At 56.5% G+C, this 27234-nt stretch overlaps 2 protein-coding genes across 2 annotated transcripts; one reads left to right on the top strand and one right to left on the bottom strand.

Annotated features, from left to right (window-relative positions):
- The first annotated feature begins 283 nt into the window (after window positions 1-283).
- On the top strand, window positions 284-18823 carry LOC128941560 (receptor-type tyrosine-protein phosphatase T-like). Its single transcript, XM_054283396.1, has 31 exons — window positions 284-290; window positions 1282-1476; window positions 2053-2129; window positions 2180-2265; window positions 2317-2398; window positions 3946-4042; window positions 5510-5752; window positions 6305-6595; window positions 6982-7079; window positions 7560-7755; window positions 7888-7999; window positions 8119-8353; window positions 8587-8626; window positions 9176-9281; window positions 9466-9531; window positions 9812-9965; window positions 10104-10191; window positions 10775-10845; window positions 11241-11277; window positions 12011-12108; window positions 12286-12402; window positions 13476-13633; window positions 13711-13846; window positions 15112-15261; window positions 15432-15531; window positions 16039-16118; window positions 16536-16670; window positions 17111-17236; window positions 17669-17826; window positions 18108-18243; window positions 18749-18823. The coding sequence occupies exons 1-31, from the start codon at window positions 284-286 to the stop codon at window positions 18821-18823; spliced, it is 3750 nt and encodes a 1249-aa protein (XP_054139371.1).
- A 1699-nt stretch (window positions 18824-20522) lies between these two features.
- On the bottom strand, window positions 20523-27176 carry LOC128941559 (neurofascin-like). The gene is made up of 10 exons (XM_054283395.1): window positions 27068-27176; window positions 25409-25651; window positions 24415-24705; window positions 23931-24028; window positions 22405-22600; window positions 22161-22272; window positions 21807-22041; window positions 21534-21573; window positions 21158-21257; window positions 20523-20526 (listed from the first exon to the last, which is right to left on the bottom strand). The coding sequence occupies exons 1-10, from the start codon at window positions 27174-27176 to the stop codon at window positions 20523-20525; spliced, it is 1428 nt and encodes a 475-aa protein (XP_054139370.1).
- Between the last annotated feature and the right edge of the window lie 58 nt (window positions 27177-27234).

Below are 27234 nucleotides of genomic sequence, written 5' to 3'. Positions count from 1 at the left end.
GAACCAATAAGGGAAGACAAGGGAGTGAACCTAACATAATAGACATTAGGGAGAACCCAATCGATGCAAAGTAAAGGAGGGGCCCCGGGACCACAGCCAATCACAACCCCCATAGGGAAGAAGATTCTAGCAAACTGGGAGGAGTGGGGGTGATTGACTGGGCCAGGGGAGGAGAAAAAAGCATACATATAAGGGAGTTAGGGGGAGGAGGAATTACATACCAAGGAGGATTGACAACTACAGTGGCGGGAGTTACTAGGGTAACAGAATGAATGACAACTCAATGGCGGGTAAACTGGGGGAGGACAGAACCATTACCTACCATGGGGGAACAAATACAGAAAATGGGGGAGCAATTAAGCAAATTAACAAAACACAGTACAACACTGGTGCCACTTGGGTGTTGTAGGAAGCAGTGCAAACTCTCTGTGCCTGCCTGCACCCTGGTAACACTGGACAAAGTTTGGACTGCTACAGCTAAATTTGTATGGTGGAGGAACACTCACAGAGAGTTACAGTTGTTCTGTGAAAAGTGGGGCCTGGTCAGAGGGCAGAGACCCAAATGCAGATCCATGCAGAGAGGCAGCAGCAATCCTGTCTAGAATTTAATGAAAATGAATAGGAAGATTTACTTCAATCAATTGCCCAATCTACATGCTGCAAAACACAACCAAACGTGCAGCTGGTGAGATACCCACATGCTCTAAGCCGCTTTAGCCCAATCAGATGAGGGGGTGTCACTTGTCTTGGTGAGGATGGCAGGGATATGGGATGGGAGGCAGCTGCTGCTAGGAGCCAGCAGATAATTGTGAGAGGGACAGAGCAGAGGAAATAACAAGTGTGACATCCAGAACAAAAGCAAAGTGGCAACTCAAGTGGGATTTTGCAGCAAACAAGCGTGCCTGTGGGTGTGAGCAGATCATGTCCAGCAGAATGACAGGAATGCCGATGAGTGGTGCCAGCAGAGTCTGGTGCACTCCCACAGCCTCTGGATTTGTGGGAGAGAGCAGCATCCCCCAGGCTGCTGGACCCCTCTGGCTGGGGTGTCTCCTCAGCAACAGGTGGGCAGGATAACCCTGTGGATAACCCTCCTGCACTGTCCTGGGCGTGTGGGGAGGGATAAAGCACCTGGGGGATGGGGCTCATCCTGGGAGGTGCCATCTCTGCCACCTCTCTGAAGAGAGAGGGATTGGCACCCCTCCAGATGGAACTCCCTCATCCTCATGGATGCTGCTGGAGCCCAGTGACCCTCAGGCTCTGCTTCCTGGCCTTTGCATGCAGGAAAATGTAAAATTCCCTCCGAGTGGGACCCCAAACTGCGGTTTACTCCGAGGAGGAGCGACTATGCCTTGGATGAAGTGGTGCAGCTCAGCTGTGCTGGGAAGATTCCTGAGAAGTTTGCACCATCTGTCCCACAGATTGAATGCATTTCCAGAGGGGCCCAGACCCAGTGGAATGAGACTCCCACCTGCAAGGGTAAGCACAGCCCTGCACCACCCTGACCCCGGGCCCTGAGCTGGTGGCAGACCATCTGTGACCTGGTTGTGCAGATGACAGTGCAGGAATGGCAGACCTGGATACCTTTTGGCGTTCCCCATGTCCTGGCACTGACAAGGCTCTTCTTGTCTCAGCACCTTGCTGTAGGCACCTGCTGGGCTCTGTGCTCCTGGGAGGGGTTCAAAGGCAGGAACAAAGCTCGCTGCTCTGGGGGCTACTGTAACCCTGTGCCTTCCAACAATGAGTGGGTGTATGGCCAAGGTGGTGGGACGGGATGGAACTCTGTGTGAAGACCGGGAAGGAATTCAGCCAATGCTCAGTCTTTTCCAAATGGAGTCTGAGTTTGGAAGCCTGCAAGACTGTAGTAGGCATGGATGGGACTGCTCTTGGGGTGGTCTGCTGCCACCAATAACTCTGTCCTAGGCTGCAAGTGAGGGATCAAGCAAGCAGTTGAATGTGCTAACCAAAGGAAATGAGCCCTGTCCAAGTCAGAGCAAGAAATATCCCAGCAGACCACTTCCCATTCTGCTTACATGAGCTCCTTCTCCTCTCCAGAGCGATGCCAGCAGCCCCAGTGGGACTCACAGCTCCAGTTTAGGCCAAACCAGAGATTTTACAAGGCCAGTGAAGAGGTGACACTGAGCTGCTTTGAGAATGATGCTCCTCCCCTTGCTGTGATCAGATGTGCAAACTGGAGGAATGCTTGGCAGGTGTTGGACATTTCAGGAAAATGGCACAGGTTGCCTCCGAAACTGAGCTGCACCACGGGTAAGTTGGGAAGCAGTAGGTCTCCCCTGCTATGTGCACCTGTCAATGTAGAGGGCAGCTGGACATCGTGCCATGTCTGTGGGACACCTTGGGCAAGCTCAGAGTCAGGTCGCAGTTGGGAGCAGAATCCAACGTGGGGAAGCATTCAGTGTGGGGCAGACAGGTTTTCTCTATCCCTGCATCTCCCAGTCTATTCCTGAGTTGTATGTCACAGGGAAGTTAGAAAGGATTCTGCCCTCAGTTTTCACCTCTCTCCCAGTGTCCTGTATCACCTCCTTGCCCTGGCACATGCTCTTCTTCTGCTCTTGGGGTACACCTTGGGTTTCCTCATGGTGTGGAATGCAGACATTAACCACAGTTCATCATGGAAAAGCCTCGGTCCCTCTCCTGCCTGAGCATTCCCTCGCTGAGAAGGACTCTCACACTTTCTTCCTGACAGCAAAATGCCCAAAACCTGAGTGGGATGCAAGACTTCAGTTTTTGGAGAATGAAACTGGAAACCCACAGAACAGAGAACTGACCCTGACCTGTCCCAAAGGCCTTGAGCCCTCCTTCCCTGAGATCAAATGTGCAAAGGAATTTCAGCGAATGAGTTCTGGAAAACCAGTCTATGTGGATGCCTGGTGGGGCAGGAGCAGCACAGGTGCCTGGACACGCATTGAGGGGGATGTCCTGTGCATGGGTAAGTGAGGCTGCAGCAGCTCTCCCGTGTCTCCCCTCTGCCCTCACCCTCCCTGGGGCTCTGTTGCCTGAGCAAACTGCTGAGGAGGACAACGCAGCCAGGAGACAACAGAGCAGGCAGAACCATCTGGGCAAGCTGAAATCTCCTGCAGTGGTTCCTGAGCAGGCCAAGGCTGGGGCTCCCAGCCAGGTGCCCAGGCCAGGGACAGGATCCAAGGCTGCCAGCCCAGTGCCCAGGGAGGTTCCAGTATCTTTGCTGTGCCTCCAGGTGCCACCCTGGAATGCACAGGTCTGCTTGTTCCCCTCCTGGCCCCTGGATAAGGGGCCTGGGGGACACCTCCTGCACCTGCAGGGGTTGGAGCAGAGCGGAATGAAGGGAGCCCTGATGATGCAGGGCTGGCTCAGCCCTTGGCACTGGGACAGGAGGCCGTATGGGATGGACCTGGGGAGGAACAATGCCATCCATCAGGGGATGGAGATGCAGAGCTGTCCCTGGCAGAGACACAGCTGTGCCCAGTGGGGGCAAGGCAGTGCTCAGGAGAGAGGCACAGGGAGATGCAGGATGGGAATCTCCCTGCTTTGGGCTGTAGGAGGTTGTAAGGAGTGTCCAGAGAGACAAGTGGGTGGATACGGGCATATTGATGAATGAGTGATTCTTCATGCTTTACAAGCTCAATGACAGTCCTTCCCAACAAGGCTTGCCCTCAGGCCACATCCCAGCAGATGGATGTGTCACCTTCCCTCTCCCTTCATTGCCTGGAGGGATTCCTGGGGATTTCTCTCCCATCACTCACCCATACCCATTTTCTCATCCCATCATCTCCAGCCCATCTAACACTTTCACCTCTGACAGAAATGTGCAAAAGGCCCCAGTGGGACTACAGACTCCAACTGGCACCAGACCTGGAGAATTATAAGAAGAATGAGAAAGTGATGCTGAGCTGCCCTCAAGGTTTCCAGCCACCCTTCACTGAAATCCAATGTCAGACTCAATTCCAGGATGATGATTATGGGACATTTGGGTATGAAGAATTCTGGCTTGGAAGAGACTCCGGAGGTGCCTGGGTCCGCATTCATTCCAGTGTGGAGTGCATCGGTAAGGGAGGGGCCTGGAGCAGGATAATCCTTTGCAGGGGGAGATCCTGAGAACATCTCTGAGGGGGAACAGCATGGGAAGGTCAGGGCTTTTCCTTGGGCACAGCACTGTGAGGATGGAGGCTGTGGAAGCAGCTCCTGCTTCCAGACCATGAGGAAATGTCTCCTGTTTGCTCTCCCACGGCACCAAAGGATGGCTGCAGCCACACAGCTCAGAGGGTTTGAGGCAGGCAGGATCCCTTTGCTGCTCCCTGTGAGCTGGGATGTAGCCCAGCTGGGGACACACCCTCCTGGCTTCCCTCTCTTCTCCCCAAGGTGTCCTGATGGTTGACTGAACACGAGCGGTTGTGCTGCTGGAGAAATTGACTCAATGGTTCACATTCAGTTTCCCAGGGCACCACCATGACCCCAAACTCCTCCTGCTCCCCTTTCAGAGGGCTGCAGTGACCACCTCCAGTCTCTCCCTTGCCATCCAACCAAGGACAAAGCTGCTGGTTGTGGTGCTCAGCTGGGCATCTCTGCTCTTCTGCCATCAGCGCTGTTTGACAGCAAAGCCTCTGCACAAGGGGCTTGGCACAGCATTTCCCTTTGTGCCAAAGTTGGTCTGTGCCTTGTGAGATCCCACGTGTGCCCCTTTGGGAGAAGGCGGATTGTATTTTAAACCCCTTCAGGCTTCACCAACCTTCTTGCAGAGGCTTGAACAGGCAAGGGCTCCTTCCAGAAGCCAGCATCCTTCTCTGTAGCAATCATTGCCACAAAGCCTCCCCCTGCAGCACTGGACAAACTGCTGGCACCAGCTGCTCAGCTACTGCCCACTGAGCCTGGGGCATGGTGAAATTGGTGAGCAGGCGATGAGAAGAAGGAAGGGTTGTGTCAGAGAAAGGGGCAGGGGCATTGTTAAAGCAGGAGATGTGAATGCAGAAGGCACTGCTCAGCCCTGTCCCCCTGCCCAGCAGTGTGGGGCAGGAGGAGAGCAGCCAAGGCACAGAGGGAGTGAGAACAGGAGCCCCCGAGGGTAACAGGGGCGTGGCTGATCCCTGTGGCAGGGATGAGCCCTGGCTGAAGGGCCCTGCATGCCAGCAGCAGCGGTGGTGCCATGGCCCAGCAAGGGCCCCCTGGGCTGGGCTGGGTGACAGCCTGGATGAGAGGCTGGAGGGAGTCCCCTGGTGCAGGGGTGATTGTGCTGGGAATGTCCCTGCTCCGGGCTTTGAAGGAGCTAATATGGTGCCCATGGACACAAGAGGGAATGGGGCAGGTTCATGGATGAGTGATCCTTCACAATTTCCATGCATCAGGAAAGCCCCTTCCCAACAAGGCTTGCCCTCAGGTCACATCCCAGCAGATGAATGTGTCACCTTCCCTCTCCCTTCATTGACTGGACGGGTTCCTGGGGATTTCTCTCCCACTACTCACCCCCAGCCATCCCATCACCTCCAGCCCATCTAACACCCACTTTCACCTCTGACAGAAGGGTGTAAAAGGCCCCAGTGGGACTCCAGACTCCAACTGGCACCAGACCTGGAGAATTATAAGAAGAATGAGAAAGTGATGCTGAGCTGCCCTCAAGGTTTCCAGCCACCCTTCACTGAAATCCAATGTCAGACTCAATTCCAGGATGATGATTATGGGACATTTGGGTATGAAGAATTCTGGCTTGGAAGAGACTCCGGAGGTGCCTGGGCCCGCATTCATTCCAGTGTGGAGTGCATCGGTAAGGGAGGGGCCTGGAGCAGGATAATCCTTTGCAGGGGGAGATCCTGAGAACATCTCTGAGGGGGAACAGCATGGGAAGGTCAGGGCTTTTCCTTGGGCACAGCACTGTGAGGATGGAGGCTGTGGAAGCAGCTCCTGCTTCCAGACCATGAGGAAATGTCTCCTGTTTGCTCTCCCACGGCACCAAAGGATGGCTGCAGCCACACAGCTCAGAGGGTTTGAGGCAGGCAGGATCCCTTTGCTGCTCCCTGTGAGCTGGGATGTAGCCCAGCTGGGGACACACCCTCCTGGCTTCCCTCTCTTCTCCCCAAGGTGTCCTGATGGTTGACTGAACACGAGCGGTTGTGCTGCTGGAGAAATTGACCCAATGGTTCACATTCAGTTTCCCAGGGCACCACCATGACCCCAAACTCCTCCTGCTCCCCTTTCAGAGGGCTGCAGTGACCACCTCCAGTCTCTCCTGATGAGCAAAGTTGTCTGATTGCAGCATCCTTGCATGGTTGGGCTGGGAAGGGAATAAAGTGACCTTCTGGCAATCTTTCCTTCACAGAAGTGCTCCAGGTTGACCCTGAGGGATTTGAGATTTCCAGCACCAGCATCAAACTGAAATGGACCTGCAGGTTCCCTGATGCCTGCCAGGGCATGAGGGCCATGTGCCGGCTGGCAGCGCCTTCCTCCCCTCCCTGTGAGGCTGAGGAGGTGGATGCAGAGCAGATGTTTCATGGCCAGGAGGGAACATTCACCTGCTCCCATTTGCAGCCCTTCACTGAGTACAGTGTCACCATCGACTTGCCCCCCAACACAACCCTGTTCTCACGGTTCTTCACAACACAGGAATCAGGTAAGTGCACAGAAATATCAGAGACAAGGAACAGTCCAGAGCTGTGTCACAGGGAGGACAGATGTTCCCCTCACCCCTCAGCTCAGCCTGATCATATTCTCTGTGCAGGGATGTGCCTGGGATCAGAGCTGCTTGGGTTCTGTGCAGAGCCCTGTGGGGAAGGGGCTGGGAGAGCCCTGAGCAGGGCACAGCCCCTTCTCATTGTCCCACTCCACCTGGCAGTGTTGTGCTTCCCACTGCTGCAGCACACGCAGCCTTTGCAGGGCACAAACCCCTCATAGGGAGCCCCTTTGCAGCCTGTCCCTTGGCCGGGAGCTGCTGCAGCCTCCTGTGGCCTCAGCCCCTGCCCATGGCCCTGTGTGTGACCCCATGGTCTGTGCTTGCAGTGCCGGACAAACCAGAGCAGCTGTGGCTGGATCCCGACACGGGCTCTCTCAGGTGGAGCGCGCCGCCCTCCTGCAACGGCGACATCATCGGATACCAGGTACCCAGGGAGCAGGGCAGACCCTCACCTCCCGGCCTGGAGCTCTCTGCAGGCACACTGGGAACTGTGGGAAAGGGACATGCATGAAGAAATCCAGGAAGATTGAGAAGCTCAGGGCTCCTCTTATGGAGCACGTCACCACAATGCCTGTGATTTTGCAAGTCCTGTCCTCGGGCTCAGTACATATATCTACAGCGTTTCAAACTGCAGCCTTCCTTCTCAGAGGCCCAGCCCTTTGCTCGCAGAGGTTGTTGCTCACACATCCTCAGGGTTGGCTCCAAATTCCTCTTCTCATCTCCTCTGTTTTGAGCTCTGCGCATGGGGCTGAGGCTCCCACCCGTTCCTCTCCAGAGCCTTGCCCAGGCACAGGGAAGGGCAGGCACAGGGAAGGGCAGGCTGGCAGGGACGTTGCCAGCTGCGGGCACCTTCCCAGCGGGCAGCCGGGAGCTGCTGCGTCCCAGCTGCGTCTCCTGTCCGCAGCTGAGCATCACAGCCAGGAACGCAGGGGACAGCAGCGTGCTGGAGACCGAGCGGCTGCGCCTCGATGGCTCCGTCACCGAGCACCGGCTGCCGGGGCACAGCCCTGGCAGCAGCTACGCCGTGATGCTCCAGGGGCTGACGGCTGCTGGAGCCGGGGCCGCGCTGACGAGGGAGTTTCACAGCAACAGCAGCTCCGGTGCGCTTTGCTGTGGGGCCGGGCAGGGAGCCCGGGCACAGCCCAGCCCTGCTCGCCGGCCTGCGCTGCCCGAGGCCGTCGCTGCTGCTCGCCCGGCCCTGCCGACGCTCATTCCCCGCTGTTGCCCTGCAGACACCCCGCACCCGCAGGCCATCAGCTGCCGCGGCGCCCGCGACATCGCCCCCTCGCAAGGCACGGCCGTGCTCCCCCTGAGCCCCATCGCCCGCGGCTCTGAGGCCGCCAGGTGAGCGCAGCCCCGCGGCTCCGCAGCCCCGCCGGGGCTCTCCCCACGCCGGCGCTGGCCTGCAGCCGCCTCCCTTCCCGTGGCCCCCGGGCCCTGTCCCACTGCCTTTGGGCCCGCAGGGAGCACCAGCTGATCGTGGCCGCCACGCACAACGCCTCGCTGATCGAGAGCATCTGCTCGGAGCAGGCACAGCTCTCCAATGCCAGCGCCTACCAGGCCGCTCTGCTCAACCTCAGCGCCGCCACGGACTTCGTGCTGGGCGACGGCAGCCGCGGGCAGGGCATGAACAACGCTGCCCTCAGCCCGGGCCGGGACTACACGGCCCTGCTGCGCCTCGTCCGCCGCGGGCCGCAGGTACCCTCGGGGGGCTGCTGCTCCCTGCGGCTGCTGCCGCCCGGGGCTGGGCCCCTCGCTGCCTCTGGGCTGCCTCTGGGCCCACGCTCCTGTCCCGTGCCCCGGCACCGTGCTGTCCCTGGGCTCCCGGGCCACAGCCACCTCCCTCGGTGGCCCTGCCTGGGGACCCTGGCCTCCAGCTAGGCCAGTGCTGCAGGACTGGCCTGAGCTCTCCCTCCTGTCTCCTCCAACAGGCAGAGAAGTTCACCTGTGTCTGCTACAGCTTCTCTCTTGGTAAGTGTCTCCTTGCTCCTGGTGCCCAAGCCTCCCTCCTGCCTGCTCCCTTTTGTCAGCCTGGCAGCTTCCCTGGATACAAGCCAGCCCAGGGCAGAATATTGTGGAATATTGTAGTGGAATATTGCCATACTTTGTTCTTCATAGAAGTTCTCTGTATTTTGAGGCTATCTATGGTAGATGGGCTTTGGACATCCTCAGGACTCTTGAATAGGTGGGGGCCCAGTGGCCACTGGCGATTGCACATTATCTCTGCCATCACCACACCTTTAGTCTTAGTCCCAGTAATCCTCCTCTGGTGTATTTGCAACCCCTCCATGTAGATACCTCACTTGGCAGCGTTTGGGGCCTTCAGGGACACATGTTCCACAATTGGGGGTATCATACCTGGGAAACACCTGCTTCTTCTGCCCCACCTCAGCTTTTCTCTAATGCAAAGCCTTGGGTGGAAGACAAGGGAAGTTGCTTTTCTCTCCATGTCCCTGTGGGATGTCCCAATGTTTGGTTTAGGCTGTGCAGGAGCCTGAGCCTGGCCTGTGCTGCTTGCAGGGCAGGAGCCATCATCTCTGCTGGATAGCAAGCCTGTGGTTATGGCAGTAGCACTAATTGTTGCATTCCTGGCACTGGGGATTTTGCTGCTTTTTGTCATCTTCAGGTCAGTATGTGGCTCACCTCTCCTGCCCTCTGTGAGGCATTCACCAGCTCCACTTGGACACTCCCTGCAGGCGCATGGAGTGTCCAAGTGGAGCCTGAGATGAGGCAGAGTGGTGAGATGGGTAACAGCTTCAGCTCTGTCTCTCTCTTCTGCTGGTCTGTGCACCTGCCTTGCTGTTTTGCAGGTTAAAGCGCAACAGTTCAAGAGGGTTGGAGAACAGCAGCACTATACCCCTGAGAGGATGTCAGAAAGGTGCAGTATGAGCAAGGGCCCTGTGCGCCTTGTCTGGACAGGCTGTCTGTTAAAAGCACAGGCAGGATGATTGCAGGTTCCACAAGTTCCTTGCAGGAACAAGGTGGTCAGAGCTGGCTGGCACAGGGAAAGGGACTCCTCCTAGGAGAAGGGACCTGTGTGGGGAGGGACAGTATAAGGTTTGGAGAAGTTCTGGCTGCTGCAATGCCATCTCAGTCTCAGCTGCAGAGTTCCAGAACTGGCCAGTTTAGCACTAGTTGCTGAAGTCCTGTCCTTGTGGTCTCTGCAGATGTACGCAAGCCAAACACACAGATCCCGGTGGAGGAATTGCTGGAGGCTCTGAAAATGTTTAAGAGGGAAGAAATAGAGGCAGAACAGACAGATGATGAATCAGTCAACAGGCATGGTGCTGGGCTTCTTAGAGAATATCAGGTCTGGTTTAGCTTTGCTTTCCCACCTGGCTGCACTCCCCACTCCTCATTCCTTCCCTGGATGTGTGATGCAATCAGCTGTGGCCACAGCCCCAGAATATATCCCAGTGCTGAGTGGGCTTGTTTTCTTCCTCTGCAGCAATTGTCCTCAACTTTGTTGCACCCCTGCAATGCTGGCAAGGAGCTCTGTAATCAAAACAAGAACCGCTACAAGAGCATCATCCCATGTAAGCAGAGCTCTCCAGGGACTGGCTCAGGCTCTTGGGGCTGGCTGGGGTAGCACAGCATGCCGGACTGGTGTAGGTGCCCCTCCACCACTTCAGAAATACTGAGCTACTCATCTCATCCTCCATGGCCACTGAAACTCAGAGACATTTCTGGCCCCATTCTTTTATATCCTGTTGGAGTATCCTTGTTCTGCTCTTCAAATCTTCCTGCAAACTTAATCAAACATTGTATTCCTGTTCCTGATGGTAGTCAGTGCTGAACACTGTCATGTACCATCCAGAGGCAGGTATTTGTGGGAAAGTGGAAGGAGTGACCTAATTTCTACCAACCTTTAAAGCTCCTCTGGGCCACACACGGTGTGTACATTTGGCCATTTCATAATCTTCCTTAAAGCGCCATTGCACTTCCCGCTGTGCCATGTCACCCTTTGTCTCATCAGCTGTTCTTTAACCCTGAACATGTCCTGAGGCCTTGGGTGCTGCTGGAGAGGCAACAGACAGTAATTAATAAATTACACCTTCCCCCTTAATCAATCTCTTTGGTGCTGCCCTAAAGCATTAGCCCACCTCCCTTCTCTTTCAGATGATCACTGCCGTGTGGTGCTGCAGCCCTCTGACACCGGGAATGGCTACATCAATGCCAGCTATGTGGATGTAGGTAGTGAAGAGTTGTTACCCTGAGAAGGGTAGGAAAGGTGCCTGGCAGGAGGACAGTCCTGCTCACATGGGGGGCTCTGAGGTCTGGCACTTTTTGCCCTTAAGCTGGTGGGTCTTGGGATGTTGCTTCCATTGAATCCTCTCTGAGCTGCCTGGAGTACTCTGGGTTTGTGTGCACTTCTCACCTCAAACAAAAAGGGACCCATGTGAGGGGACAGGAACTGAGATGCAGCCCCTGGGTACCCACTGTCTGTGCTGGCCAGGAAAGGTGCTGTGGTACACACTGTGCTGAGAGTTCTGGGCTTTGGTGCCTGGGGGATGGATCCTTTATTTCATTCCCTGTTAAACATTTAACTCATGTGATCAGAGCTGTTTGAATCTCTCCCCTGCAGACCTACCGAAGTCCACGCTTCTTCATTGCAGCTCAAGGTAGGTGCTCCCAAACCTCATCCTCAGGAGATGCCATTCACTACCCTGAGCAACCTGGGAAATGGGGAGCTGGGATAGCAGCCAAGGAGCTGTGACTGGCTCACTCCAAGTCCCTGTGTCTCCAGGGTCTCTGAGGTTGTTCAGTTCTCTCTGAACAGTTGTTACAGGTGCTAGAGGGCATGGAAGATCTCAGTGGTAGCTTGGCAGCAGCTGGAGCTGGTATCTGCACTGCCCAGTATGAGGACATGGTCCTTCCACTCACAAGCCTAGTTTGTTCCCTTTGGCAGCTGGCATAGCAGGGACAATCCTGCAAGTGCCTGGCATGTCTGCACCCAGTGCACTCGGATACAGTCTCTTCCCAGTAGTGCAAAGCCTGGATGTGTTTGTCAGCTCCGTGCAGCATGCAATAAGGAGGTCTTGGCTTCCTGCAGAGCTGCAGAAATGCTCCTTGGAAAATAGGGCCCCAAATGTGAGAGCAGCTGACAGTCATCTTAAGGATCTGCAAGCAGGAGCTCCCAAAGCAGCAGTGAATCCCTGACATGGGCTCATCTTCCCTCCCTTCTCCTTGTCCTAATTTCTAACATGGTGATGAAGCTGATGTGGCCAGCACCCCCTTCAGGTGCTGATGTCCCCTGGCTGTACCTCTGTGTCTAGGCAGAGGAAAGCCTGGGAATGTCCAAAAATGTGCCCATGGCTTGGACACTTGCATAGGGCTCTCCTCTTCCTTCCCAAGGCCCCTTGGCTGGGACAGTGGTGGATTTCTGGCACATGGTCTGGCAGGAGAAGACCTCAGTCATTGTGATGCTGACGGGCTTAGTGGAACAGAACAAGGTAGAGAAAACCTCTCAGCCGATGAAACCTTTCAGCTTGGGCATTGCCAGAGCACAGGCTTCCACACCTGCTGTGCTCCCAGTACAGCTGTCAGAGGGGACAGGGAGCAGCACTGCTCCCCTGCAATGCTCTTCTTATGAGTTTTCCTGTGCTCAGAGATCTCACTGGTGTTGACAGATCAAGTGTGAGCAGTATTGGCCAGAGCAGGAGCAGGTCTACGGAGACTTCACCGTGACACTCAACAACACCTGGACCACAACAGGCCTGGTCAAACGCATCTTCTGCCTGCAGAAGGTAAGCCTAGCATGGAGCTGAGGTGGGAATGCAGGATGTGTTTGGATTCCAGCAGTTGGTGGGAGCTGTCTGACATGGACCCTGTGGGGAGCCTGGTCTCCAGCACAAAAAGGTGCAGTGTCAGCAGGTTGCTATAAATGGAATCCATGCCAGGCCATCAGTCCCAGGTTTCGGTGCCAGGCAAAGGCAGTCAATCAGCTCCAGTGGTCACCCCAGAGCAGTCTGGACTGACGTTGCACATGGGAATATTGTAGATTCTTGATGGCTTGGGTGAGGTGACTACAAAGGGTATAAAAGCAGATAAAGACTATGGAATGGAATCTCTGCACATCCAGGATGATGGGACAGGTGCCTGCCTGTCACCGGACTCAATCTGCAGAAGGTCCACACTGAAGCTCCTTGGTCACTTACAGCCCTAAACCTGGACACGTAGTTTATGGTTTAAGATAACCTACAGAAGGTCATTTGCCAAGATGTGTGCTCCTGTGGAAGTTACACCTCAGATAAAGGGAAGAAAATGAAGAAATTGCAGTTATGCATATTTCTGTCCTTTCTTGTCTTGCCCAAAGCAACATGCAGCTGAAATGTAAAGCTCCAAGAGCACCCGCTGGTAAGATGTAGCATTAGTTCATGGCAAGTGAATGTGATGCTTAGGGAAAATCACAATGGCTGGTAACAAGTGACTACATTCACATCAGTGTAGTAACAGCCTTAGGGTACACCTTTTCTGGGCAAGCCAAGGCTTTTTGATGACTCTGGAAATACCCTAAGCTGTGATTGGTATCATTCCCCTCTGGGGCACGAGCTGCTTTTCCTGCTTTGCGTTCACTGCTCACGGTGAAGCAGAGGACAAAATGAATAGTGTGGCTGTGGGATGGGTGAATCTGCCCTGTAGTGTCTGAGGAGCTGTAGTGGAGCAGTCCTTATGGTGTGGTGCTGGAGGGAGCACTGTGTGCTGGTGCCCCTCTCAAGTGTTTTCTCCACTGCTGCCTCCTTGTTGGCAGGCAGTCACTCGACACGAGTTTCCTGGTCGCTTGCAGCTCCCTGTTCCAGCTGTGTCTCCCTTTCTGCAGGCAGGCTGTGCTCTGCCAAGAGCAGTGGAGCAGTTTCACTACCTGCTGTGGCCGGACCACGGGGTGCCCAGAAACCCGTCGCAGCTGCTGTGCTTGGTGGAGGCGGTGAACAAGAGGGTGCTGGAAGCGCCTGCAGGCCCCGTGCTGGTGCACTGCAGGTACCGCGCTGGGGCTCTCTGGGTGCTGGGGCACGGCCAGCGGGGGCAGCGCTGACCGCGCTGCTCCGTGTCCTCAGCGCCGGCATCGGCCGCACAGGCACCTTCATCGCCCTGGACTTCCTCTTGAAGATGGGCAAGGCTGAGGGCAAGGTGGATGTGTTCCGCTGTGTGCAGCAGCTGCGGGAGCAGCGGGTCAGCATGGTGCAGACCAAGGTGAGGAATTTGCTCCCTGCACACCTCGGGCTGCAGATCCAGTGCCCACCTGTGGGAGTCGACACAGGCGAGTGGCCAGAACAGCCACAAAACCATGGCTGAAATGCCAAGAGTGAATTTAATTCATTACCTCCCTAGCTGGAGGATGCCAGGAGGTAACACATAAGTGGGAACACCAGCACCATCAGGCTCAGTCTGTCCTGGGGGACAGTGGGGCTGCTCTTTTCACCCATTTAACAAAGGCCTGTGCACCTGTAGTTTACCAGCTGGGCTGTGATCTCCTCTGTGTCTTTGTGATCTCTGGTCTTTGATGTGTCCCAAAACCGGGAGCTCAGCCATGTTCATGGCAATGGGCTCCAGGTCTCTGTAAACACCAATGTTCCCTCTACAGGGATTCTAGTCCCCAAAGCAAAGAGAGGTTCAACAGCAGTAGGTGGTTTATATACAATATATAGGGTTTCTCACACTGTCATTTACCAGACCTTGGTCTACTCCCAGCTGTAAGGCCACTTGAGACAATCCACCATGCTCCTTCTGAATGAAAAACCATTCTGCTGCTTTTAACACTTTGCTGTCAACACCACCCTTCCCAGAGATGTGGCATGCAAAGCCACATTAGCCATGCTGCTCCTGATCTAGCCACAGGGACTAGGGCTATCAGGTGATGGACACTGAAGGATCTTTTCTCAATGCTGTGTCCAAAGCTAGTTGGAATCTTAATTTCCCTGAGACTCTCTGAGGTATCAGCAGCATTGGTATGTATCAGTCACCCTGACACAGAAGGGCTGTCTTGTAGGCAAGGATGATGAGCAAGAGTCCACCTGTGCCTCCAGCTTTCAGGATGTCTGCCCTCCTGGAGCTCCTGGGCAGCAGTGTCCTGGCCTAGGGACTATGTCCTCATGGTCTGCTTAGTGCTGGGCTCCTTCAGAGAAAACCAGCTTGGGCTGGACCAAGCAGCCTCTTGTACAAGGTCTAACTAGTGTGCAGGTTTTCTGGGCTGCCTTCCCCAGAGCAGGGGTCTGGTCTGAGAGGGAGCACTAAACCTGAGGAAGATGATCTTGTCTGGGTTGCTGGAGTTGCTGGCAGTGTCCCAAAGCAGGGCTGCCTGCAATGAGAAGTGTCTGGCCTCAGGGATCCGCAGCAGGAAGGTGAAGGATGAAGCTGGCTCATTTGTAGCACAGTTTGAGGACAGCTGGTGATCTGGAGCTCCAGGGTTCCTCCTGGACTGGCTCCAGACCGTGCAGCTGAGGCGTGTCCTCCCGCAGGAGCAGTACAGCTTCCTGTACGAGGCGCTGCTGGAAGGTTTGCTCTGCGGCAGCACCGGGGTGCCCGTGGAGAGCATCGCCAGCCGCGTGCACTCCCTGCGGGACCATGAGACCTCAGGCTGCAACAGCGCCCTGGAGAAGGAGTTCAAGGTACCACCAGGGGACGGTGCACTGGTGCTGTGGGGGCTCATCTGTGATGCCAGCCCCCTCCCGCTCCCCTCCCCAGCAGTGGGATGGAGGTGGGGGATCATTTCTCTGCAGTGGCCCGAGAAGGTGAGTTGTTGACAGGCAGGACTGACTTGGGTGAATCATCTCTACAGGCCCTGCAGAGATTTTCTGAGTTGTTCCAGCTCCTGCCATGCAGAGAAGCAGAGAAACCCAGAAACCAAGCCAAGAACCGCAAGCCAGGGATCTTGCCAGGTAACACTGGCAGGGCTGGGCAGCCTCTTGCTCTAAAGCCAGAGCCTGACAGCAGCATGGGGGGAACGATGCTTTCCTGCTGCTTCCCTCCCTGGCACATGACACTGACAGGTTGGGCTCAGGGTCCAGTTGTTGTGTTCTGCTTAGGAGATAATAAATACAGATTAGGCTGATTCCTTCTGAGCCTGTTGGAGGTACATGAGGTACACCTGGGATAAATATGTCCCTGGTCAAACTTTCCCAGTGGAGAAGCTCAGATGAGGCACATCAGGGAGCAATGAGGAGGGTGGATCTGCTGTGCCCCCAGACACAGGGTTTTGGGCATCCCTCGTCAGGGTGGCCTGAGCTGTCACAGCCGTGGGTGTGGTGGTGCCTGTGCGTTCAGTCCTCTCCAGCCCATCCTGCAGGGAGCTCTGTTGGCTGTGCCTGTTGCAGGGAAAGCCCCCTGCCTGTCTGTAGGGAGGGAAGGATCCATCATTTCCCCCTCTGTGCTCGTTGCCTCCGCAGCGGACTCCTGCCGGCCCATCCTGATGTCCTCGGTGAACGCAGACGGCTCGCCAGCTTACATCAACGCCGTCTTTGCCAGCGTAAGGCTGCGGCCGCCTCACGCGGGAGCGGGAGCTGCTCGGGGCAGCCGGGCCCCTCCTGCGCAGCCCTGCTCCGGGCCAGGGCACAGCCCCCGGCCGGGGGAGGTGTCCCGGCCCTCGGGCTGCTGCTCGGTGCGTGCCGGCCCTGCTGCCAGGAGATGGCCCCCGCGACCGCGATCGGCGGAGCCTGCCTGCGCAGGCAGCGCAGCCGCGTGTGCCAGCCCAGCCTGCTGCGAGCTGAGCCCGGCTGCGATGAGCTGAGAGGGCAGCGGGGCGCTAACATGAGCTGCTCTGAGCAGGGCTGGGCCGGCCTGGGCCTTCTCCATGTCAGCAGGGCGGTAGGGAGCCATCCCGCTGCGGGAAGGGCTCTCGGGCATTGTGGGACTCTCCTCACACACACTGACCTGTCTTTTGCAGACGTACACCGAGGAGGAGAGAATCATCATCACGCAGCTGCCTTTCCCCACCACGCTGGTGGATTTCTGGGCTCTGGTCTGGGATTACACTTGCACATCAGTAGTTGTGCTGAATGAACTCCAGGAGCTGGACAAGGTCAGCAGCCCAAGCTCCGACAGCTCTCCCCTCTCCTGGTTCCCTGTGGGACCGACCAGTGTGATTCCTGCCTTTGCCCCTGCAATGATCTTAGCATGAGAGCCCAGCTTGCACCAGGACCCACTGCAAGCCTGGGGGCTCCACCTGGCAGAGCCCTGAGGACAGTCCCAGCTCCACAGCTCCACAGCAGGGGGCTGTCCTCGGTCTCACTGCAAATGAGCATCCCTCGGGTTTTGTTGACCCCTACCCAGGTGTCCTATGTGATGGAGTGTGATTCTCTGGCTGCAGCACTGGGCTGGTGCCCAGCAGGTGTCTGGCAGGGCCATGTGCATGTGGCCTTTGGGCGAGGGGCTGCTGTGAGCCCCCCATGTGAGGGGCCGAGCTCTGCCCTGCGTGCAGGCGGAGCCATGTGTGATCAGGCCCCTCTCGCCCTCCCCCAGACGTACGTGCAGTTCTGGCCCAGCCAGGGTGAAGATGACTACGGCCGCTTCCATGTGCAGCTGATCTCGGAGGAGCCTGGGGCTGGCTTCACAACCTGGACACTTGTCCTCAGCAACAGGCAGCAGGTGGGCCCTTTGCTCAGAGCAGAGTCTTTTGCCTTGTCAGAGAGGTAAATCCCAAGGAAGTGAGGCTGCAGGCAGAGGTAGAACTCAGAGGTGGTTTTGTGTGCATTTCCAACTGGAGGACAGCAGCTGTGGTTGGAGTTTGTACATCTCAGTGGTTCATGAAAGGGGAACTATTGCAGGCAGCTGGACACAGGACTGGTGTAGGTCTGAGCTGCACCTGGAGCTCAGCTCTTCCCCTGTGCTCTGTCTGTTGCTCTCAGAGCACTTGGTGAAGAAGAGCAAAGTCTGGAGTGGCATGTCCCATTGTGGGGCTGCTCCCTTGATCCAGTGTGTGTGGCTGAGGCAGGGCTGCGATGCACTGTCCCTCCCCTTCCCTCCATGAAGCCAATAGGTCTCTGCTCTGCCCAGCCCCCTGTCTTTCTTCCCCACTAGCCCAAGAAATCCGCAGTGGAAATCCAGTTACATCAACTGACAGACTGGCCCATGCAGCAGCACCTTCCCCCCAACCCTGACACCATCATCAGCCTGCTGGGGAAGGTGGAGACACACCATCGGCAGAGCCAGGATGGACACATCCTTGTCACCTGCTGGTCAGTGATGTCTGCTGGAGGAGCAGCCATGGCACAGAGCTGGACACAGCCTCAGGCTGTGTCAGTGACATTGGGGACAGCTCCATCTGTGGTGGATGTGTGGATATGAGTTCAGCTAGGCTGAGGGAGGAAGACTTTCCTGTGGAGGTCGGTTGGATGTGGGATGCATGGCCAAGATCATTCTTGGGGAGAGTGTGTGGGTCTAAGGGGACACCTCTGAGGCTCAGCCCTGCCACCTGCCATCCCAGAGCAAATGAAGCTCCCCTTGTCCTCCTCCACAGGGACGGAGCCAGCCGGAGTGGGATCTTCTGTGCTGCTGGTTTCCTGTGTGAGCAGATTCAAAGCGAAGGCATGGTGGATGTGTCCCAGGCTGTGAGGATGCTGAAGAGGAGGCGCAGACAGTTCATTAAAAATGTGGTAAGTGCTGACTTCTAACCCAGCTGGGATGGCAGCAGCACAACAAGAGCCATATCTTGCATTGCCCCAGTAGCTGCCCTGGCCCCTCTGTGCTCAGATCATCCTGAGGCCAGGTGCCAATGAGATCTTTGAAAGCTCCAGTTTCTGCTGCTGGACACACCCACTCCCTCAGTGTCAGGTTCTGCAGAGCTGTGAGGGCACCAAAGCATCCTGCATGATGAGTGGCCCCTTTCTGGTCCACCTGGCTGCTTAACACTTGGTGTCACGGATGTTGGCTCTCCTGCCAAAACCAGCTGGTTCCAGTGCTGGTGTAGCCCATCCTTCCAGCTCCTGGAGCAAATGCCTGGATTCCTCAGCAGGGATTGTGGATTCCAGCTGGGAGGAGGAGGGTGGAGTGCACCTGTGTGTGGCATGCTCTGTGTCAGGAAGCTGTTGGAGACCAATGCTGGCATGGCACTGCAGGTGTTGGTCCACTGGAGCCTCATGTGCATCCTTTTATCCACAGGAACAGTATGGGCTCTGCTATGAACTAGCCCTCAGTTATTTGAATTCATTTGAAACCTATGGGAATTTCAAGTAGGAGCATGACCACAGCCTGTCTCTGGATGGGACTTTGACTCCCTGGACAGCCCTTCATCAGTACCAGTGGAAGCAAGAGGGGAAAAAAAGGCATGTGCATGACCCCAAGATGCTTCACTCTCCTGAAAAACCACCCAAAAAGGGTCCTCCATGCCTGGAGAACACAGGCTAGACTGTCTCCAAATTTTGGCCAAGTATTGAAATGGGAACCTGATCCTCTGCCCAGCATTTGTGCAGGAACTTATCTGGAATCACACCTGAGCATGCAGACCAGAGCAGAGGCACCAGGACTGCACCTGTGCTTCCTTGCCAAGGATGAAGAGCACAGCTGTCCCATCCAGGTTCCCTTGTCCCCTCAGGTAGCCCCAAGGACAGTGGGGTAGCACCAGCACCCACATTGTGTTTGGTCAGAGAAGTCCCACACTGCTGTAAGATCCATGGTGCTCAGGAACACAGGATATCTGTCCAGCTGTGGGAGGAGCATGAAGCCCAAAGTCAGCAAGAGCCAAGAGTGGGACAACCCATGGTCCTGCAGGGCTGAACTGGTCCTTCAACCCTCACACAGTCTCTTCCTGGGGCTGCATCTTCCTGGTGCTGCTCCAAGTGCCACAGCCCTACCAGCTCCACTGAGGCTCTCCCATCAGCCTGTGGCTGCACCATGGCAATCCCAGGTTATGGTGTCTCAACGTGAACATCCTGGATGTGCTTCAAGCAGCACTGCAGAAACAAAGGCAGGAGACTTCAGAAGCAGGAGTGACCCCATGGCTTTCTGTCCTGTGTCTCACCAATAAAGGCCGTGGTGGCGGTGACCCCTGATCTTTGCTTTTCTTCCAGGTTTGGCCTGGCACAGGGGCAACAAGGGAGCTGAAGGCACAGAGCTTCCACAGCATGGGCACAGAATACACTCTTGGCCAGAATGTGTGTGGTGAGCCATCACTGCTGATGGATTCCCACCACACGTCTGTTCCAAACTCACATTAGAGCTGTCCAGCTCAGCTCAGTAGGTCAGAAAAGCTGTCAGGCAGCACCAGGGGAATACAGGATCACAGCAGCCCTGCTCGTGGCTCCCCCCAACAAGGCACAGTTTCAGCGCCCTGCAGGGGAATATCACCCCACAGGGGCAATGAGGGGAGCAGGCAGAAACTGTGTGGGACAGGCAGCCCCTCCAATCCATAAGCCTTTATTTCTTGTCCAGACAGAACAGGCAGAGTCACAATGCAGTCCAGCCAGGCCAAGCAAAGCCCTGGGTTTGGCTGAATACCAGCAGAGAGGGCAGAAGGGTTGGGAACCCAGAGGACAGCAGGAAAATGCCATCAACCTGGGCCTGTGTGAGTCTGGGACTGGGAAATCCAGCATACAAGTCCTCCCTCCAGGAATGCAAAAATGAAAGCAAAGCCTAAATAAAAGGATTACAGAAAGACCAATTTAGAGGCCTTGCAAAAGCAGTAAGCAAACCCTGGGAGTTGAAGGGGCTGAGGTATGAAAAAGCTCAGTTCTCCTGGGCTTTGGGTTTTCCTCCTGCCCTGCTGAATTGGATGAATTTCATGGGAGCCCCATGCTGGTCACAGTCACAGGAGAGCCAGCCAACATTGCAGCCATCAGCACTGGGCTGGGGTTATCCTTCCCATTTTCTCCACTGCTCTGGATGTCTCCATGGTCCTGTCTGGGGCTGAAGTGCCTGATCTCCAGCCTAGCCACCTTCACCTGTGGAGAAAAAGGGCACCCAGTGTCAGAGACAGGCTGGAGCACACGGCAGTGCCTGCCACAGCCCAACTCTTCCATCCCAACCACAGGGCCCCAGAGGTGCTCTCAGTGCTGGGGTGAGAGCAGCAGCCCCTCAGCCGGGCCCTCCTGAGACCCTCCCTGCAGATCCCCGGCAGGGATGGCACAGACATGGGTCACTCAAAGCCCTGAGCCTTCAGGATGCTGTCTTTGCTCGCCCTGTCCCTGCTGCAGGCAGGGAGCATTGCCTGGGACCAGACTCTGCCTCCGTGTGGGGCTCAGTGGGCAGAGCCATCTTGATCATCCCCAGCTAAGGCAAATCAGGAGATGTATCAGTGCAGTGTATGAACTGCTGCTTCTGCTGGAACTCAGGTTCTCCTGGGAGATTGCTGCTCTCATCCCACCTGCCCCACAGCCTAATAGTGCCTCTGCGATGGTTGACTGCAGAATTGCATTTTCCTACCTTTTTAATTATCATCCTTAGTTTTGTTGGGTAAGTACTTCCTTTTCCTGGAAAGGCAAAGGGGAGTGCTGGGTAAGAAACTGGCATTGTATATGAACCTGCTGACCCTGTGGCCTTTGTACCTGCTGAACGTGTCCCCTCCCCACTCACCTGGAGTGCACAAGCCACAGGATAACTGCAGCCACAAGGATGACTGCCAACAGCACAACCAGTCCAATCACAATCCAGTGCCACTGGCCCACAGTCTGCTCTGCAACAAAAACAGAGGCAAGGGTGAGTGCCACAGCCTGGGCTCCTGCTGGCAATGGCCCCAAGAATGGCAAAGGGTATGTGCAAGTGTGTATGCCTGTGTCCTGGCTGAGGTTTCTTCTGGGAGAGAGGATCACCCCGTGGGGATCTTGCTCTGTTCCATGTGAGACCCAACAGCTCTTGTGCTGGGCCAGCTCACGTCAAGGGAAGCTGCCAGGCTGGCAAAAGGGAGCAGGCAGGAGGGAGGCTTGGCCACCAGGAGCAAGGAGACACTTACCAAGAGAGAAGCTGTAGCAGACACAGGTGAACTTCTCTGCCTGTTGGAGGAGACAGGAGGGAGTGCTCAGGCCAGTCCTGCAGCACTGGCCTAGCTGGAGGCCAGGGTCCCCAGGCAGGGCCACCGAGGGAGGTGGCTGTGGCCCGGGAGCCCAGGGACAGCACGGTGCCGGGGCACGGGACAGGAGCGTGGGCCCAGAGGCAGCCCAGAGGCAGCGAGGGGCCCAGCCCCGGGCGGCAGCAGCCGCAGGGAGCAGCAGCCCCCCGAGGGTACCTGCGGCCCGCGGCGGACGAGGCGCAGCAGGGCCGTGTAGTCCCGGCCCGGGCTGAGGGCAGCGTTGTTCATGCCCTGCCCGCGGCTGCCGTCGCCCAGCACGAAGTCCGTGGCGGCGCTGAGGTTGAGCAGAGCGGCCTGGTAGGCGCTGGCATTGGAGAGCTGTGCCTGCTCCGAGCAGATGCTCTCGATCAGCGAGGCGTTGTGCGTGGCGGCCACGATCAGCTGGTGCTCCCTGCGGGCCCAAAGGCAGTGGGACAGGGCCCGGGGGCCACGGGAAGGGAGGCGGCTGCAGGCCAGCGCCGGCGTGGGGAGAGCCCCGGCGGGGCTGCGGAGCCGCGGGGCTGCGCTCACCTGGCGGCCTCAGAGCCGCGGGCGATGGGGCTCAGGGGGAGCACGGCCGTGCCTTGCGAGGGGGCGATGTCGCGGGCGCCGCGGCAGCTGATGGCCTGCGGGTGCGGGGTGTCTGCAGGGCAACAGCGGGGAATGAGCGTCGGCAGGGCCGGGCGAGCAGCAGCGACGGCCTCGGGCAGCGCAGGCCGGCGAGCAGGGCTGGGCTGTGCCCGGGCTCCCTGCCCGGCCCCACAGCAAAGCTCACCGGAGCTGCTGTTGCTGTGAAACTCCCTCGTCAGCGCGGCCCCGGCTCCAGCAGCCGTCAGCCCCTGGAGCATCACGGCGTAGCTGCTGCCAGGGCTGTGCCCCGGCAGCCGGTGCTCGGTGACGGAGCCATCGAGGCGCAGCCGCTCGGTCTCCAGCACGCTGCTGTCCCCTGCGTTCCTGGCTGTGATGCTCAGCTGCGGACAGGAGACGCAGCTGGGACGCAGCAGCTCCCGGCTGCCCGCTGGGAAGGTGCCCGCAGCTGGCAACGTCCCTGCCAGCCTGCCCTTCCCTGTGCCTGCCCTTCCCTGTGCCTGGGCAAGGCTCTGGAGAGGAACGGGTGGGAGCCTCAGCCCCATGCGCAGAGCTCAAAACAGAGGAGAGGAGAGGAGGAATTTGGAGCCAACCCTGAGGATGTGTGAGCAACAACCTCTGCGAGCAAAGGGCTGGGCCTCTGAAAAGGGAAGAGGGAGGCTGCTCTTTTGAAACGCTGTAGATATATGTACTGAGCCCAAGGATAGGTCGTCCCAGGTGTATTGCAACACAAGAGGCACTGTGGCGATATTTTCCACCCGAGTTATCCGAGCTTCTCTTTTCTGTTGTGTAAAGCTGGACTCTGAAGGCCTTCTCTAAGAGAAAAGGAGAAGGACTAAAATTTCCATGAGTAATAGAGATGGAGGGTCCCCATTTGCCCATGCATCATCTGAATTTGTCATGAGATCCCTGTCCATTCTCATCTGCTGTTTTTATAGAAATATATTCTGGGTTATGCAAAAGTGTAGACAATTGAAAGTGGAATAAAAGGATTCTTTCATGAACACTGATGTCTGGGAGCAGGAAACCAGTTGAACAGGCTCACAAATTTTCCAGAGCTTGTCTGACAGTTTCTCCAGGACAGAACTAAGAAAAAAGCTTGCAAGGTCCCTGTCACGCTGTGGAGACCTCTGTCCTCAGAGAGGACCCAGAGCATTCTGAGAACAATGTCACCACCACACACGCGCACACACACACACACACACACAACTGGATAGCAGAGTTTTGCTATGGAATGTGTCCCAAATCCAGGGACAGAGGAGATGCTTCTAGCCATGCATTGAGGAAAACTCAATGGTGCAGCTCTCTGGAGAAGGAGCTTTCAGGAGGGACTTTCAGAGGATTACTCAAACCACAAGTTTTTCAGTGGTGGGAACGAGAAACAAGCACGCAAGAGGAACAGGAAATCCTGGGATGCCACCCTAGAAGACATGTCACCATGTGTTGCACACCAACCTCCAAAAGCTTGCCAAACCCAGAGCAGAGCAGACCCAGGAAGTAGCCCAGAGGACATAGAGCACTCACACCTCTCTGGGCATCTCCACAGCATGAAGAATGTTGAGAATGACACAGAAAATGCTTGTGCTCATCAAAGCCAGATATTTACTGGCTGGGAACTGTGGCTCATGCCAGCTATCCCTTTCCCACAGTTCCCAGTGTGCCTGCACAGAGCTCCAGGCCGGGAGGTGAGGGTCTGCCCTGCTCCCTGGGTACCTGGTATCCGATGATGTCGCCGTTGCAGGAGGGCGGCGCGCTCCACCTGAGAGAGCCCGTGTCGGGATCCAGCCACAGCTGCTCTGGTTTGTCCGGCACTGCAAGCACAGACCATGGGGTCACACACAGGGCCATGGGCAGGGGCTGAGGCCACAGGAGGCTGCAGCAGCTCCCGGCCAAGGGACAGGCTGCAAAGGGGCTCCCTATGAGGGGTTTGTGCCCTGCAAAGGCTGCGTGTGCTGCAGCAGTGGGAAGCACAACACTGCCAGGTGGAGTGGGACAATGAGAAGGGGCTGTGCCCTGCTCAGGGCTCTCCCAGCCCCTTCCCCACAGGGCTCTGCACAGGACCCAAGCAGCTCTGATCCCAGGCACATCCCTGCACAGAGAATATGATCAGGCTGAGCTGAGGGGTGAGGGGAACATCTGTCCTCCCTGTGACACAGCTCTGGACTGTTCCTTGTCTCTGATATTTCTGTGCACTTACCTGATTCCTGTGTTGTGAAGAACCATGAGAACAGGGTTGTGTTGGAGAGCAAGTCGATGGTGACACTGTACTCAGTGAAGGGCTGCAAATGGGAGCAGGTGAATGTTCCCTCCTGGCCATGTAACATCTGCTCTGCATCCACCTCCTCAGCCTCACAGGGAGGGGAGGAAGGCGCTGCCAGCCGGCACATGGCCCTCATGCCCTGGCAGGCATCAGGGAACCTGCAGGTCCATTTCAGTTTGATGCTGGTGCTGGAAATCTCAAATCTCTCAGGGTCAACCTGGAGCACTTCTGTGAAGGAAAGATTGCCAGAAGGTCACTTTATTCCCTTCCCAGCCCAGCCATGCAAGGATGTTGCAGTCAGACAACTTTTCTCATCACCCAGCATGTTGGGAGGGAAAGTGAGACTGAAGATGTTCACTGCAGCCCTCTGAAAGGGGAGCAGGAGGAGTTGAACAGGAATGAATGTGGGCGAATGACTGGACTACTACCACTCCAGCAATTTCCCCCATTCATTCAAAACTGAGGTTTCTGTGTGTCCCATAATCTCTACAGTCCATCAGGAACAGCTCTGTTCTTCCTTGGAGGGAACTTGAATGCCCTAAGCTGTGAGAGGAGAGTGCTAAGCCTGTACACACCATGCTGCAGAACCTGGAGGGGCCCAGCCCACATGGAGCAAGCTGTGGTATTCACAGCCACACTGGCAGTAAAGCTCTCTGATCCTGCTCCAACAGTGGTGCCATGTTCTGGCCACAAACTCCACCACAAATCCCTCTCCCATGCTTTTTTGCTGTGTGCACATCCTCTTGCCAGAAGCCCTCAGGGAGACCCTTATCACCGCCAGGTCACCCCAGTGGTGACCTGCAGGCTGGACTTGACACCTGCCATTTCCCTGGAAGCACAGAGCCCAAAACCTCCTGTGCCCCACACCCTGCTTTCCCTGCTCAGGAAGGGCAGACGAAGGCAGCCAAGAGGGCTCCTGATCCCTCCTTACCACTGCACTCCACGCTGGAGCGAATGCGGACCCAGGCACCTCGGGAGTTTCTTCCAGTCCAGAGTTCTCTGTATACAGGTTTCCCACCAGAGAAGGACTGGACTTCACTTGAACATTTGAGATGGGTGAAGGGTGGCTGGAAACCTTCAGGGCAGCTCAGCATCACTTCTTCATTCTTCTTATAATTCTCCTGGTCTGGTGTCAGCTGGAGTCTGTAGTCCCACTGGGGCCTTCTGCACCCTCCTGTCAGAGGTGAAGGTAGGTGTTAGATGGGCTGGAGATGATGGGATGGGTATGGGTGAGTGGTAGGAGAGGGAAGATGACACATCCATCTGCTGGGATGTGACCTGAGGGCAAGCCTTGTTGGGAAGGGGCTTTCCTGATGCATGGAAATTGTGAAGGATCACTCATCCATGAACCTGCCCCATTCCCTCTTGTGTCCATGGGCACCATATTAGCTCCTCCAAAGCCCGGAGCAGGGACATTCCCAGCACAATCACCCCTGCACCAGGGGACTCCCTCCAGCCTCTCATCCAGGCTGTCACCCAGCCCAGCCCAGGGGGCCCTTGCTGGGCCATGGCACCACCGCTGCTGCTGGCATGCAGGGCCCTTCAGCCAGGGCTCATCCCTGCCACAGGGATCAGCCACGCCCCTGTTACCCTCGGGGGCTCCTGTTCTCACTCCCTCTGTGCCTTGGCTGCTCTCCTCCTGCCCCACACTGCTGGGCAGGGGGACAGGGCTGAGCAGTGCCTTCTGCATTCACATCTCCTGCTTTAACAATGCCCCTGCCCCTTTCTCTGACACAACCCTTCCTTCTTCTCATCGCCTGCTCACCAATTTCACCATGCCCCAGGCTCAGTGGGCAGTAGCTGAGCAGCTGGTGCCAGCAGTTTGTCCAGTGCTGCAGGGGGAGGCTTTGTGGCAATGATTGCTACAGAGAAGGATGCTGGCTTCTGGAAGGAGCTCTTGCCTGTTCAAGCCTCTGCAAGAAGGTTTGTGAGGCCTGAAGGGGTTTAAAATACAATCCGCCTTCTCCCAAAGGGGCACACGTGGGATCTCACAAGGCACAGACCAACTTTGGCACAAAGGGAAATGCTGTGCCAAGCCCCTTGTGCAGAGGCTTTGCTGTCAAACAGCGCTGATGGCAGAAGAGCAGAGATGCCCAGCTGAGCACCACAACCAGCAGCTTTGTCCCCTGGCACATGGCCATAACCCCCTCCATGCTCAGGCACCCAGCCACTGACCCTGCCCTGATCCATCTGTGTGGCAAAGCAGCAGCAAGCTCCCTCGTGCACTGCCCTCAGCAGGCACAATGTCCCTCAGGCACACCTGGGGATAGGATAGTACAGAAAGTGACAGCTCCCTGAAGACCCTTCCCCTGATTCACAGTGCATGAATTGATGACCAATTCATGCCCACTCTCTCCAGGGAATGATTGGCAAACTGCTTTTCTGGAGGGCATGACCCCTCACTGCACATCCAGCCCAGTCCTGTCTGTCCCACAGAACGCCAGTGTATACTGCATTGTAGCTCCTGTCCCTGGGGCAGACAGAGGCTGCCCCAGCTGACACAGCCCAGGGCTTCAGGCAGTGAAGATGAATATCCGACATAGAGGAGGAAAGGCAGCGGAAGCTTCCAAGAGCAAGAACCACTTCTTACCTGTTCCCTGGGGCACTATCTGGATGTTGAAAAATTCTTCCTGGCCATGTGCTGACAGTAGAGGTGCAAGGGCCAGGAGAAACCTCAGAGGCAGTGACAGCAGGGCCATCTTAGCGTGAAGTCCTCAGGCAGGACTGCAATCTCAGCCCCACTCACTGCCTCTGAGC

This window comes from Melozone crissalis, unplaced genomic scaffold (genome assembly GCF_028551555.1).
Source record: "Melozone crissalis strain CALT ecotype California unplaced genomic scaffold, PUWL_Pcris_2 ptg000036l_1, whole genome shotgun sequence".
Classification (NCBI taxonomy): domain Eukaryota; kingdom Metazoa; phylum Chordata; class Aves; order Passeriformes; family Passerellidae; genus Melozone; species Melozone crissalis.
The sequence above is the reverse complement of the archived record's forward strand: the minus strand, read 5'-3'. Positions and strand labels throughout refer to the sequence as shown.

Bases quoted from the DNA above. Each gene is read 5' to 3' on its own strand.
- LOC128941560 (XM_054283396.1), top strand. The intron at 7,756-7,887 runs GTGCGCTTTGCT...GTTGCCCTGCAG, and splicing joins TCACAGCAACAGCAGCTCCG to ACACCCCGCACCCGCAGGCC. The intron at 9,532-9,811 runs AGGTGCAGTATG...TCCTGTCCTTGT, and splicing joins CCCCTGAGAGGATGTCAGAA to GGTCTCTGCAGATGTACGCA.
- LOC128941559 (XM_054283395.1), bottom strand. From the start codon at position 27,176: ATGGCCCTGCTGTCACTGCCTCTGAGGTTTCTCCTGGCCCTTGCACCT. The intron at 25,652-27,067 runs GTAAGAAGTGGT...CACCTCTGACAG, and splicing joins GATAGTGCCCCAGGGAACAG to GAGGGTGCAGAAGGCCCCAG. The intron at 21,574-21,806 runs GTACCCTCGGGG...CTCCTCCAACAG, and splicing joins TCGTCCGCCGCGGGCCGCAG to GCAGAGAAGTTCACCTGTGT.